This window comes from Juglans microcarpa x Juglans regia, chromosome 5D, assembly GCF_004785595.1.
Source record: "Juglans microcarpa x Juglans regia isolate MS1-56 chromosome 5D, Jm3101_v1.0, whole genome shotgun sequence".
NCBI classification, from domain to species: Eukaryota; Viridiplantae; Streptophyta; class Magnoliopsida; order Fagales; family Juglandaceae; genus Juglans; species Juglans microcarpa x Juglans regia.
In genome coordinates this window covers 2342606-2357841 of record NC_054602.1, presented here as the reverse complement: position 1 = coordinate 2357841, position 15236 = coordinate 2342606, and the positions used below count along the sequence as shown (strand labels likewise).

Sequence of the window (15236 nt, the reverse complement as noted above, 5' to 3'; positions counted from 1 at the left end):
GCATTACATGTTACAGTGTTAATATTGCACTAAGTAATGTTAGGTACAAGGTTTAAATAAACAAATCTTAAACAATATTTTTGTAAAAATATAGGCCACACCAAAAAATAATAGTTTTTTTTTTTTTTTACACTTTTTGAGGCTAGGTCTACTTTTTTACAAAGGCATTAGAGGAACTTGTCTATTTGAATTTGTACAAATTATTTTTCTATAACAAATTAATTTAAGTGAATGTTATATATATTTATAATTTTACTTACAATTTTATATACAGTACTCATTTTATCAGTTTTATTTTAAAATTGAGATTTTGAATTTTAAATTTCATAATTTTTAATATATCAATAGGTAAAACATGGGAAATTGAATTTTTTTATAAGTTTTTTATTTTATTTTATTATTATTATTACTTTTAAATACAATTAGCATTTCTCATAAATTAATGATGTAGTTCAAAAACCAAAAGTTTTTAAAAATGGATTATTGCGACAACCGTTTTTGTGTTTGTTGAGGCAAAGTTATACGGGAACCGCTTTTGGAGCGATCGGGCTGGTCTCTAGGCTTTAACAACACTCAATGACAATTTGCCACATCAGCAAATTTATTTAAAGCACAATGAATCTATCACACTAGATCTAATTGGAGAGCCCTTTTCTCAACCATTGCTCATCACACTTTTGTCCCATTTCAACAGACCACCCCAGCCAATCGCGCCAACAACTTGCCGCACGCCGTCGACTTCACAGTGTTGCCAGTAAGGCCTTTGGTTCCCCTCTCTCTCCCCCAGTTTATTCTGTCTTCATCTCTCATTCTGAATCCCTCTTATCAAAGACAGAGTACCAAATGCAGGGATCGAAGACGGAGTGCTGAAAGCGGAGGAGGAAGCTTGAGCTCTGAACATTGTTGATGTTGTTTGGGTAGTGGAAAGATGGGAAATTGAAAAATTATGGGATCTCCTTAAGTAGAGGGCGCCATAGAAAGGACATTAGACTCCTTCAGCTTTTAGATTTTCAAGGAATCCAAAAAGTTCTTGATCAGAGAACATTTTTTTAATTTTTACTTTTAATTTCCGACAAGTATGTGAAAATCTCTGTATATTTCTTTCTTATTTCCATTCCAGAATTCAACTTTTTGAATGTTATTTTACTTTTTTCCTTCTGTCTCTGATTGTTGTTTATGAAAAACATTTTGTTTGGTTGTTGAGAAACTGGAGGAACATAGGAATTTGCTAGTCTCGTAATTTCTTTTGCAGGTTTGATAAAGTATGAATATTGGGTCTGCTAAGTTAAGGCCTCTGCATTTCTCTCAGCTTCGTGTCTCTTTTTCTCTCTCAGTCCGCTTTGCTGGTACTGCGACCAGTGGAGTCCACTGCACCTCACGCCCAGCTGCTCCTCACCGCTCCATTTTTGTCATTTGGGATGGGCTGCGAATGTGAGAGGGAGATGGAGTGAACTGGACGGAGATCTGAGTATGAGAGTTGTTTTTTTTCCTGGGTGCGATTTTATTGTAATGTAAATGGTATCAAATTATTGGAAGGCTGTTTTTTGGTAGACAGCCGACCGGTTATAAGATTTGCTCAAGTTATACACATTAGTGGAACGCATTAGTGGGCTGTAATTGCTCATGCACCAGCACACAGCATGCGAGGATGGATGAGTGTTTCTAGGGTCCTTAAGGCAAAAATGGGCTACTACCACCGAGGCCATCCTAATTTGAAAATTGCAGTAGGCCCAGTTTCAATACAGATTGACCAGCCCCCTTGCCAAATCAAGTGCACTCAAGCCCTACTTCCCATTTTATTTACTAAAAAATTAGATGTAATTTTAGATATAATCGTGGAGTGTGTAAGTATCATATAGTCGCTTTGAAAAAAATAAAATTTATTATTAAAAAATTAATTTTTTTCATATGAATCATGTATTTATTCAATTTTTAAAAAGTGATTATGTAACGTTTACATACTCACAACTGTAATTATAATTTCTCGTGTATCAAATACGTAGTTTTTTTCCTCCTCTTCCGGGTCATTACCAGTATGTTATACATTTGGGCCATTTCAATATTTTCCGGGCTCAGTGAATATAGAAAACTACTCAATCCGTTAAGCAACAGACAAACAAGCCCTCAACTAACAACTGCTCAACTTTCAATTGCAAAAATCCAAAATGTGTTGTACATGTCAGTTCAACCATCGTAAGATTGCAAATAAAGCATAAAATTATGTACTAGTCCAATGGGCAATGGGTCTCCATTCAGTTTCAAGCCGAGCCTCGGAATCCATCGGCCCACCCATGCCTGCCTATCTTACTTGCCACTAAGAAAAAATCTTATCGTCAAACTAATGTGTAGGGTATATTTAATAAATTATCTCTATGAATTAATTTTAAAATTAAAATCTTATGTTTAAGTGATGTTGATAATATAATCTAAACACAAATTTGTTAATAGAATAATTTTTATAAATAAAACTACGTACTGTTTATTTAGCCCAAGCTCTGCTATTGGCTAATTTGCTTTGTTACCAGTTACAGTTATATTCTTGCAAACAAAGAAAGCTGAAAAAATAGTATCATTAGATAAAAATTCCCAGGAATGGTTATGTTTTTACACATTTTATTATTATTATTATTATTGCTAATTCATAAAAAATAAAAAATCATGCATTATTATTTTCTAACTTATAAAAAAAAATGGCCATATATAGATTCTCTTTATTTTTTGTGACACATGGGTTTTAATTCCCACTAATATGTCGGGAAAAAATCCCGAAAAAGAAGAACGCACGTATGAGAGAGGGGGAAACCGTGAAAGAAGTAAGCACGGAAGTAGTACCCAAAACACAAGCACCTACAGAAATTAGAGTTAAGGAGAGAGTCGTATCGAATTATTAATATATTTTATATATAATGCCCCCTACCCGCTGCGTCTCTCGTATCATATGGAGCACAGACCGATTACTTTTCTCAGTGCCTCTGTAAAACCCTAATTTTCGATCGCCATCTCTCTTTCTCCCTAGTCCCTTTTCGTTTCTTTATCTAAAACCCGCACTCCCTCCCTCTAGAATCCTCGAATCCCTTTCCACCCAATCGATTCACTTTAATCGCTTCTCGAACCCTAACCATTTCTCTCTTCCCATCTCTGTCTGACCTGAAATCCCTCACTCTTCGCGCGAGATCCGCTGAGACTTTCGTTGAATTTTGTGATTTTCTGGGGTTCTCTTTCTGTCCCGTCAAGGCTGGCGGTTATTCGGGTCAAGTGAATGGCGGATCCGCCTGGGTTCCGTCCTCCCCCTCACGTGTGGTCTTCCCGAGAAAGCTTCCGGACCTGTTTCATCTGTCTCCGTCCTTGTGTGTACCCCTCTGCTCGATTTTCGTTGATAGGGTTACAGAACTGCGACGATTGCTGAGTGGAAAAAATAGAAACAAAAGGTAGAAGAAAAGCATGCTGAGTGTGCTGCGTGTGCACCTCCCTTCTGATATCCCCATTGTAGGCTGCGAGCTCACGCCCTACGTTCTCCTCCGTCGGCCCGACAAGACATTCACAACCGACGATGTGCCTGATTCAGCTCCACTGGACGGCCATTTCTTGAGGTACAAGTGGTAAGTAAGCGCTACAACTTCCCACCTTTTTTTCTTTCACCGTGTTGGATTTTAGGTTTGCTTCTTGTTTTGGTTGCATTTGACTTTGGGCATTCTTGGGCATTTGAGCCATGTTTTCTTTATGTGCTCTAATAAAGACCTGAACTTTATTTTATTTGGTTGTGATAATGCTTTGAAGGAGCTCGTAATCGATCATTGTTATTACATGCTTGCATATGTAGAATATAGTCTCCAATCTCCGTGGGCTCCAGTTGTATCTGTATGACTTTTAGTTATTATATCTGTTCTGATTTTTGTTACACATACGTAGAGTTGGGTTCTACTAGAATTTGAATGTGGATTTTTGCCGTGACCTTCTGCTTATTCGTTTATTTTTCAATCTTGTTGCAGTTGTTTTTCTCTCTTATGGTGCAATTTAATAGAATGGATTCGAGTTTTGAACCAATAAAATCATAAGTGGAAGACTAAGGAGGATTGAGTTTTGAATTTAATTGGCAGTGTTGACGATGGGAAATTTAAGTGTTCCATCAATGAATACGGTTTAGATTGAACCTTTTTTGGCTGTTGTGAACTGTTGATTTATTTAGTTGACGGGTAGTGTTGATGTTGAAAGCTTTCTATCAATATCCTTATGCATGGGTGATAGTGGTATTTGCTGAGCTGTTAGTTACTTAGAACCTATTGTTTGTATAACACTTAACATGTGTGCTTAACATATTAAACTGGCCTGGACACTGATAGTATCCTTGTAACACCCCGTTCCCATAGGATAGAGATGTCACTAACATTCATAACATAATGCCCGGTAAAGAGATTCATATCCTGAAATACCTCATTTATTGAAAAGCGATAAAATGTTAAAAACTGATTTGAACATAATCGTCTCAAAAACTGAACGTAAAGTAAAAGAACATAAATTAATCCTATGAATGACGTAAAAGAGATCTAATTCTTGTGCGAATTATCACTTATTCCTGCCTAATCCTTTGTACTGAATCTACTCCTGGCCATCTAGCTCTGCATCGTCATAAACATCATCTGTAAAAATTAGACATGAAAGAAACAAGAAGACAAACAAGAATGAGTCGAATACTCAGTAAATAGCACATCATACTATAAAACATAATCTGGCCTAGCATGGATTTAGTTTCTGAAGACTCTTAACAACATATATACATATATCGTCATGTATTCACATAGTACATATATATTCATCATCATGAGCGGAAGCATACATAATTAGGGCAAACCTGTAACGTGAATGCATAATAATTTATTAATAATGTCTTAACATGGAGTGAAACACGCTTGAGTCCGTGTTCCACTTAACTGAATAACATGAAGTGAAATACGCTTGAGTCCGTGTTTCACTTAACTGAAATACATGGAGTGAACCACGCTTAAGTCCGTGTTTCACTTAACTTGTGGTTAACCACGCTTGAGTCTATGGTACCGTAACATTTCTTATCTTTCTTAATGCATGAGAACTTATTCGACTTCATGAACATTTCTAACGTGGCATATTCTTGTACATGGCATAGCATAACATGACATATCCTTTTACATGGCATAGCATAACATGACATATTCTTGTACATGACATAGCATAACATGACCTGACATAACATGCTCTGAACGTTTTATGACATTCCATGGCATACGTTTTATGACATTCCATGGCATACATGATCTAAGTATTACATGAACATGACATACATGATCTAAGTACCATATGAACATGGCATACATAATCTATGTATTATAGGGACATGGCTTGTATAATCTAATTATTTCATTACATGGCATACTTGAATTACTACATGAACATCTCATAGCTTTCATATGATTTTAGTAACATTCAATCAATTGAACAACAAATTTATTCATTCAAGCATAATCTCATATTTCATCAAAGGTCGTAAGAGGAATCTAACCTTAACTTGCCTCTTAGCGTAGCGTAGTCAATCATCATAAGCACATCATATTTTCATACAAAACAAAAATAATCACAGTATGCATGCATCTATATGATCATACTATTTACCTCTTAGCGTTGCTTCCTGATTTCCAACTTGTAGCGCGTTACCTATAGGAGGTACTAGACGTTACTAATTTCCTAGAAAAGTGTGTCGTAATATTCCATGTAGTTAAATACATATAAAGGAACTTAACTAAAATAATAGGCTTCATAGCATACTTTAAAAAAAAAAAAACATACTTTAAAATCCCTTCAGACATACTGCTGTAAAATAGTTTATAAACTCCCCCCTGATTAACGAAATGTAGACCCTTAGAGCAATAACTCTTACAACACAGCCCACACTTAAAGCAAATTCGGTTTAAAATCACATGTTTTAATTGAATTCACCCAGCCCATATAGGAAATCAGTCCATGAAATGCACAGATTTCAAACATGAAATCTCCCATAGACATTGTAAGCTACACTGTAATTTAAAAAGAAAATCTCTTCAATAGGATTTACGGAGGCCTATGAACAAGGTCATGGTTATTATGGGGAAAACTGTTTATAAGGGAAACTATAGGCTTACGGGGAAACTCTCATCGTGTACAGAGGGGCTGAACTAAAACAAGGAAGTGGTTGTGCGATGCTCACCGAGAGAAGGAGGTTGAGGCGACGGCGGCTCTGGGGTGGTTGGAAGTGACCGGCGACGCGACTAGGTCCTCTGGGTAGTGGTGTGATGCAAGAGAGAGAGAGAGAGAGAGAGAGAGTGAGAGAGTTAGACCGAGACGGTGAAAATCACGGGGAGAGAGAAATCCCGTCGGGGACTTACCGGAAATGAGTGGGTTCAACGGGGTTGGGTTGGCCGGCGTTTTCTAGCGCCGTGGGTGGTGCTCCGACGTCCTAGGGTGGTCGGCGGTGGCTGGGCAGAAATAAGGCTTGTGCGAAATTGTTGTTTCTCTGGTTATTTCAATGTGTTTAAAACAGAGGCGTTGTGGGTTTCTTATAGCGATGGGAGGGAAACCTTCAGGAGATTGGCTGACATTTGAAATTGCCTAAACTTTAGGAACCTATTCTTACGAGGATACAGATTCAGAGAGGATTTGAAGAGTTTGAGTTGGAGTTAAACTCAAACTGAAAACCGAATCTAATACGGGAATTTAATGGATAACGTATACGAAGATTTTGGATAGGGAAGAAATCACTAATTTAAATCTATCTGTTAGCACATTTTCTAAAAATGATAATAAAAAAAATAAAGACAATAAAATTAAATAAATAAATAATAAATAAATAAAATACTAGTGTTTAAGCCCTAAATTTGGATCCGTATGTTACAATCCTTCATATACTCAAAATAAAAATGTTGTCACTTGCGACATTGTGGCTTTCATAATTGTTTTACTATCCTTTTGCAACATGCAATGTTGGTCCCACCAAAGTATAGGGCCCTAGGAGGGGCAATCTAGATAGTGTCCTAATCTTTGAATTTTTGCATGGAGTGGTTCTTGCCAATTTAACTTGTGGGTTTTCCTTCTTGGCTCGAGATTCCTACAATTGCAGTAGACAGTGACCCTTATTGATACATCTATAATTGTTTAAGTTTATAACTAGAAGACATATTGGGATCTTACATGGATGAAAAAGACTTGCGTGATTATAACACCCCAATCTCACATTGGGAAAAAGGAATAACTCCCATAGAGTACGTGATATGTATATATAAATAAAAGAAAAACTAGTGGGAGCTTCTTACTTTAAGAGATAATTAATGCATGAGGCTATGAAGAGTTGAATAAGGCTCTCAAACTTAGAAAATAGATGCGATATCCCATATAATAAGGATAAGGGTAGGTGGCATATGAGATCCCACATTGCTTGGAAATGAGAAGCTCTTGCTCTTTATAATGGTTCCAACGAAGCTCCAATTGTATCATTGACTAATCTTTTGGAGTATAGGTCATATGGTTTGAGCCTTCCATTGGGGTGTTACAAATGGTATCAGAGCCTATCCCAACAAAAAATGTGGGACTTGAGTAGTGCCACCTACGATGGACTGGCTTAACAAGGACGTCGGGAATCTAAGGGAAGAGATTGTGATATCCGATATGATAAGGGTAGGTGGTATGGGATCCTACATTGCTTAGAAATGAGAAGTTCTTGCTTTTTATAATGGTTCTAATGGGGCTCTAATTGTATCGTTTACTAGTCCTTTTAGAGTATAGGTCATGTGTCTTGGGCCTTTCATTTGGGTGTTACAATAGATCTAGCATGTACTTGAAGAAAGGGCAGAAGATCTAGGGAGCTAGTGAGTTCTAGGAGGTCACTTTAGAGTAGTAAATGAAGGGGAACATTTTTTTTTTTGATAATTAATAAGAATTTTATTGTCACGAATAGGCATAGCTCAAGTACACATGAAGTATACAAAGGAAATACCTACTACACTCTAGAAAACAGGAAAACTAAAATAGAAACAGATTCAGTACATTCTCATCATTCCTTACAAAGATCTTAGCACACAAACTGAAATTAGAAAATAAAAAGTTTTGAAGATCTTCAAAAGAGCGCTCCTTGTCTTCAAAACATCTCCCATTTTTTTCCAGCCATAAACACCACATTAAACACAAAGGAATCATTCTCTACCTGGCAGCAACATCTTTCCTCACCTCACAACCATGCCAACATGCAAGAAGCTCCACTACTTCCTTAGGCATCATCCAAAATAAACCTGTCCGAGCAATAACCTCATACCACAAAGAGTTTGCCACCTCACAATGTAAAAACAGATGATTTACAGATTCTCCATCCGTCTTGCACATGACACACTAATCGGCTATACACAAACCATGTTTTCTAAGATTATCCCTAGTCAATACTTTCCCTAGAGCAACTACCCAACTGAAGAATGCCACCTTAGTAGGTACCTTCACCCTCCAAATGCTTTTCCATGGAGATACACAGCCAGAATGACAATGAAGCACCTTATAATAAGAACTGACTGAAAACCTGAAATTTTCAGCATAGTCCCACAATAGCCTATCCTCTCTTCCCTGCATCACTTTTTAATTATAAATCCTTCCTTAAAAATCTGAAACAACATTAACTTCCCAGTCATTTGGATTTCTAATAAAGTCGAGATTCCATAAAATGTTATTATCCATACATTGGAGATAATCTGCCACAGCAACATTTTGATCCCTTGCCAGCCTGTAGAGAGAGGGAAAATCTTATTTAAGAGCTGATTCCCCACACCAAATGTCATGCCAAAAGAGAATCCTCTTCCTGTCCCCCACATATGGGCATCATTATCAACCACTAGAGGCTTCTTATTTGGGAAGGAAAAAGAGAAGCTATGTGGTTATCAATTTGAAAGAGGTGATGAAACATAATTTATATAAAAAAAAAAATTACGGTGGTAACCAGGAAAGAAATCTTAAATTGAAAAAATAAATTTTGGTACCAGTGTGTGGAACAAGTTGATCAACTTTGATATCTTTAGATGGACGTGTTGTAGATACATAATCTGTATTTAGGAGAAATATCCCTAACAGAAGATGATAAGAGACATGGAAAGCCGATAAGAAATAATATAATTCACCCTTACCTGATCCGTGTGATGGGGATGCCTTACACGGGTCCAGGTTTAACCGGATTTAAGATGTGCTGCATTTGCACTGTCTCCAGGATTCCTCATCCTAAAAAAGAAATAATGTAATTCACCTAAAAAAATAAATAATAAAATTCATTAGAACAACATCTTAGTCGATCTCTGTAATGTCCCTAGATGAATGATGACTTTGGCATCAGAGAATGTAATAAATGATTTTGATATAAATCATGAGCATCATATTATTTTTCTAACATACTCATTTGACCATGCCTGTTGATACTCTATGACCCCCTGTTGAAATTCTATATCAAAATTCTATATCAAGATTTAAATTGTTTTAGCTTTACCCTTATCAAAATGTTTGTAGTTGTCTGCAGTAAATATCAAGTATCCGAGTATATGTTGCCTTTTCAAGATAGTGGATTGAGTGATTTTATTTTGCCCGTTATCTTACATTTTCTGGTTTGCTGAATGGTTTGGAATGTGGAGTTTTGCCTGTAATTGTTACCTATAAAAAAAGAAGTTTGGCCTGTAATTGTTGACATGTTACATCTTTCCCTTTTTTGGGTTTGTTTGCAGGTATCGTATACAAAGTGATAGAAACGTTGCTATCTGTAGCATACATCCATCTGAGCAAGCGACATTGCAGTGCTTAGGTTGTGTTAAGGCCAAAATACCTGTTGCCAAAAGTTATCATTGCTCTCCTAAGTGCTTCTCGGATGCATGGCAGCATCACCGTGTTCTACATGACCGTGCTGCAAGTGCTGTAAATGAAAATGGAAATGAAGAGGAAGAGTTGTTTGGGCGCTTCAATAGTTCAGGATCTGCAGCTAGCTTATCTGGTTCAGCATCAACTACTAGCTTGACAAATGGTTCAACACCTTTGTATCCTGCTGCTGTTACGCAGAGGAGCGGTGGTGAAACTTGGTTTGAGGTTGGGCGCTATAAAACATATACCCCAACAGCTGATGATATTGGCCATGTTCTTAAGTTTGAATGTGTTGTAGTAGATGCTGAAACAAAACTTCCCGTGGGGCATGTCAACACTATATTAACTTCTCGTGTCATTCCAGCTCCCTCGCCTAGTCCACGCCATTTAATCCCGGTAAATGGAGCTGATGCGATGGGGCATCTAGATTCAGATGGCCGTGTTTCATCCTCAGGAACTTTTAGCGTGCTATCTTACAACATTTTGTCTGATGCGTATGCTACAAATGATGTATACAGTTATTGCCCCTCTTGGGCTCTTTCCTGGCCTTATCGCAGACAAAACTTGTTGAGAGAAATAGTTGGCTACCGTGCTGATATTGTTTGTCTTCAGGAGGTATGCAAGCATAATTTGAGTAATTGTTTGGTGACAAAATAGGGTCTGATTTCTGGTGCAGTGTTATAAAGTTTGGAAATTTCTGGCTAAAGGTTTTGTTTTTATGGAAGTGTTTTTACTCAATGAATGTGCAAGGAAGATAAAATAACCGATATCAGGTGTTTTGAGATCTGATTTGAGATTTCTATTTTTCACTCCATGGAAACTTAAAAAAAAAAAAAAAATATTTATAGCTTATTCTATGAGTCTTACCATTTTTAAAGACCCAAATGATCCTTAGGAAATTGAAACTTGGGATTATGTTAGAACCTTTGATGATTTCCCGACAAACTTTTCATTATACTGAATGAGAGATTTTGGTTTTGGTTTTAATTAAGTTAATCTTGAAACGTGGAATTTCAATGGTATTTTGGAAGTGGCATGCGTATGTTGCAAAATAATTATTTGCTGCTGTTAACGTGTTCTTCTGAATTTATCAATGCCGCCTGAGATTCCGAGACAGGGTCCTCCTATGCAACCTCTAGCCAGAACAATCATGAGGCTGTAGAGCTTGTATTAGGAATCTTCCTTTCAATTGGTTTCATTGTTGTTGCGAAAACTTGAGAAAAAAAGGATCTTTGGCTTGTAGGCTTCTACTTGTAAACTGATTGTGGATCATACCTTAGTATGAATTACTGTATTACTTCTTCCTTTCAGGTTCAGAGTGATCATTATGAGGAGTTTTTCGCTCCAGAGCTGGATAAACATGGCTATGTTGGTTTATATAAGAGAAAAACAAATGAGGTTGTTTGAATACTTCTTATTTTTGTTTAGCTTTTGAAATTATTTATGTTATTGACCTATGTTCTTGGTTGCAGGTTTACATTGGAAATACCAACACAATTGACGGGTGTGCAACATTTTTCCGGAGAGACAGATTTTTACATGTTAAAAAATATGAGGTCTGGAATCTTCTTACTTCAATTATAGTACTTTTTGGTTCAACCACATTTTATTGAAGTTTGTGTTTGCATGCAGGTTGAGTTTAATAAGGCTGCCCAATCTTGGACTGATAGTCAGTTGCCAAGTGCTCAGAAGAAAACTGCTTTAAACCGACTGTTTAAGGTGGCTCAGTCAACTGTTATTTATTATTTTTTCGTTGGTTTTGTGCTTAAATGTTGTGCAGTGTATGTTGGCCTAATTATGCTAACGTGAGTTCCTTTATGCATATAGGATAATGTTGCACTTATAGTGGTTCTGGAAGCCAAATTTGGTAATCAGGGAGTTGATAATCCTGGGAAACGCCAGCTTCTTTGTGTGGTAGGAATTCCTGTTTATGTTACTCTCTCTCTCTCTCTCTGCGGTGATGCTTTAATCACACTGATATATTTACTTTGTTTTGAGCTTATGTTTCTCGTGTGGCCTCCTTTTCCTTTTGTTGATTAGGTTGATTTTAAGATATAATGATATGTGAAACTTGAAGTTTGATATTCTTTTTGGAAAACTTATAATTCAAGTTAACTGTAAATGTATAAGATACAAAGTCCTAAATAGAACCTGGGGTCCTGGGCTTTTGGAACTTTTCCAAAAAACAAACGTACTTTCAGAATTTCTGAGATTACATGGTTTTTTTACTTTAAAAAAAAAAAAAAAAAAAAAAAAAAAATCTGAGATTACATGGTAGGTATCATTTTTTTTTTTCTTTTTCTTGAACAAGAAGTATGATATTCCCTTCAATGATTGGGATATGCACCGTTATTTTGCCTTTTCTCCTGCTTGCTCTTGCACTGCATGCCATGGCATGTGTTAACCCATTTTTATTGTCTTTTGGCCACAGGCAAATACACATGTAAACGTTCACCAAGATTTGAAGGATGTAAAGCTCTGGCAGGTAACGCTTTTTTGTTTGGCCTTTATATGTAGCCTTGTACTTGTTTCAATCATTGAAAATCATATTTATTCTGGCGATTGCTCATTTGTCCACTTAGGTTCATACTCTCCTTAAAGGATTGGAGAAAATAGCTGCCAGTGCAGACATTCCAATGCTGGTTTGTGGGGATTTTAATTCTGTTCCTGGAAGGTCTGTCTATCGATATGATATTGTTTTTATTTATGTTTCTTCCAGTTTTCTTACTTTTGCTAAGCAGACATACTTCAGCTAGACCTTGAAGTTATGTTTTATAGATATTGGTTCATGCATTAAGGTAGTTCTGAATTTTGTTGCAGTGCTCCTCATTCACTTCTTGCTATGGGGAAGGTGGATCCGTTACATCCAGAGTTGGCAGCAGACCCTCTTGGTATCTTGCGTCCAAACAGCAAGCTGGTGCATCAGTTGCCACTGGTACTATAGATTTTCTTATACATGGGTTCTAATTCACATTTTGCTTCTTGCCAGATTTTTTATGAAGGGAAAAACGCGGGAAAAGAGAGTGGGCGAGGAGGTTGATGCATGTTTTTTGTTTTAATGGCTGAAGCTGGGTTTGATTGTTGTACATTTTCAGGTCAGCGCTTACTCATCCTTTGCAAGAATGGGGGTTGGTCTTGGTTTGGAACAGCAGAGGAGGAGATTGGACCCCACAACTAATGAACCCTTATTTACCAATTGCACTAGAGATTTTATCGGCACACTAGATTATATATTCTACACTGGTTAGCATTGTGCAAAAAATTGTTCTATATGTTAATTTATGATTTTTGCAAAATCTTGTATGCATTGTAAGGTTTGTGTTGTGGTTTCAGCGGACTCTTTGACAGTGGAATCCTTATTGGAGCTCTTGGACGAGGAGGGCTTGAGGAAGGACACTGCACTTCCTTCTCCAGAGTGGTCCTCTGATCATATAGCACTCTTAGCCGAATTTCGCTGCATGCCTAGAGCTAGACGTTGACACTTTGGGGTAAGCAATTGTTATATGTATGTGTGTATATATATATAATTCCATTCCTTTGTTTGCTTGCCATTACTTTTTTTGGTAATTTGGTAAGTTGGTTGATGTGCTCTTTATAATTGTTAGGATTTGTGATTGATGATTGAATTTTCATGTACATAAGCTATGTTTTCTTTTTGGGAAAATACACTTTCCATCCTTTAGCTAATAGGTGTTTTACATATACACTTCAACCACTAAAACTTGAAAAAAGAAACTCTTGTCTCAGTTCTGGCTGTCGAATGAAAATGGGGTGAAAATAGGGTGACATGACACAATCTTGACCTTCCAATCTTGACTAAGGGTGTACATTCCAATTTTTTAGTACTTTGAGGGTGCAATGTCAATGCTGTGATTTGGAGTGCATGGTGTAAAATTTTTGGTTGGAGAGTCAAATTTGTATTTTCCCCTTTCTTTTATTAGCAAGTCAAATGTTGTTCAAGCTATGAAGCACAAGTATGTTGGTGTATCCTGATGAATTATATAATCTTTTTTCTACTAGTGATCCTGAGCATCTTAGTGTTTGTCACTTTCTTGAGCATTTCAAGTCTGGTCAGTCAGAGCAAAACAAAGAAATCATTGTTGGTGTTTGGACAGATCAGATGCAGAACAAAAACATGCTTCCAGTTACAACTCTGCATTCTATAAGCAAGAGATGTGGACAATGGAAAATACATTTACTGATCTACCACACAACTAATATGGCCTCTCCCATTTTTTCTCCTTGAAGTATATGTTTCCTGAACTGGGTGGTATAAATGCAAACTAGGAAACCATGATCGCATGTTGCTTAAACCTTTTTAATAATGTTTTTAAGGGTTTTTGCCTTTTCTACGTAGTAGTTTGCACCCGTTTTTGTTGTAAAGCTATCTGGAAGAAAGAAATAAAGAAGTATTTTGACCAAAAACAGGGAAATATTTTTTGTTAGTTCGAGTTCTTTCTAGTCCTGCAAGGGCAAACCAATTTGGAATTGTGGAAACGCTAATTTAAGGTGGTTCTAATTCCAAATTTTATGCATAACTGTTGCCATAGATTTGTAGTACAGTGGGGTTCAAAAGAAAGCATACTTCGAATGATTAGGGTTTGGGGCGAACCATTTATGGAGAAGCGCCTAACCTTGTTGGCCAGATTGCTGGCGCTACAATGAATAACTGAAATAATAATGTGTTTCTGAAGTTGGCCAGTTTTTATGTGGTTAATGTGTTAAATATCAACCTCAATGGTTGTAGGTCAGGCCAGTTTCTATGTGGTTAATGGTTATTGTGTTAATATCAACCTCAATGGTTGTAGGTCAGGAATGGAGACACGGCCAAGAAAAAGAGCGAGAGTAAGCTGTTGGTTAAAGATAAGTTATTGTTATAGAATTGTAGATGGTGCCAGTCTCTTGCTCAGGTATCTCTCCTTGTGGGGATCCTCGCTATGATCTGCTTTGTATTATGCCACTTTTCTCTTATAGAAAAAAAATTACGAAAATCAAGTATTCAACTTCCTTCTGCTCTTTCTTTACCAGTAGCTCTAAACAACTTATCTCATCCTGCTGTCGTCATTTTCTCCTGGGTTTCTTGCATTTCCCTTTCATTTTGGCTGGCTGAGAAAGAGGAACAGGGGCATAATATCGTACATGCCAAAAATAGGGAAAGATAGAGAGTAAAAGTAGGAGACTAGTTAGTAAAACATGGGCGACGAGTCTTGTGTTGCGAAGTCGAATGTCTAATTATTTTGATTGGGTCTGCCAATCGCAATACCAAAAAAAAAGGGCGTAAAATCGGTCCGTTAGATGCCAAAAGAAAGGAAATATAATTGGAGAAAAAGAGCTTAAATGCCATTTGGTGTGTATAC

At 36.9% G+C, this 15236-nt stretch overlaps 1 protein-coding gene and 1 long non-coding RNA gene across 4 annotated transcripts; both read left to right on the top strand.

Annotated features, from left to right (window-relative positions):
* The first annotated feature begins 671 nt into the window (after positions 1-671).
* Positions 672-1165, top strand: LOC121265579. Its single transcript, XR_005940697.1, has 2 exons — positions 672-754; positions 836-1165. It is a non-coding gene; the product is annotated as an uncharacterized LOC121265579 (long non-coding RNA).
* A 1672-nt stretch (positions 1166-2837) lies between these two features.
* LOC121264523 (carbon catabolite repressor protein 4 homolog 1-like) lies at positions 2838-14903 on the top strand. 3 transcript variants are annotated; one of them, XM_041167743.1, is made up of 12 exons: positions 2838-3599; positions 9750-10494; positions 11191-11277; positions 11352-11435; positions 11512-11598; positions 11707-11793; positions 12311-12364; positions 12462-12553; positions 12700-12814; positions 12975-13122; positions 13213-13367; positions 14693-14903. In XM_041167743.1, the coding sequence occupies exons 1-11, from the start codon at positions 3442-3444 to the stop codon at positions 13356-13358; spliced, it is 1803 nt and encodes a 600-aa protein (XP_041023677.1). In that variant the 5' UTR covers positions 2838-3441; the 3' UTR covers positions 13359-13367; positions 14693-14903. The 3 variants fall into 3 exon arrangements, with proteins under 3 accessions (XP_041023677.1, XP_041023675.1, XP_041023676.1); XM_041167741.1 differs by having other exon boundaries at positions 14688-14903; XM_041167742.1 differs by lacking the exon at positions 14693-14903 and adding an exon at positions 13900-14304.
* The last annotated feature ends 333 nt before the right edge of the window (positions 14904-15236 follow it).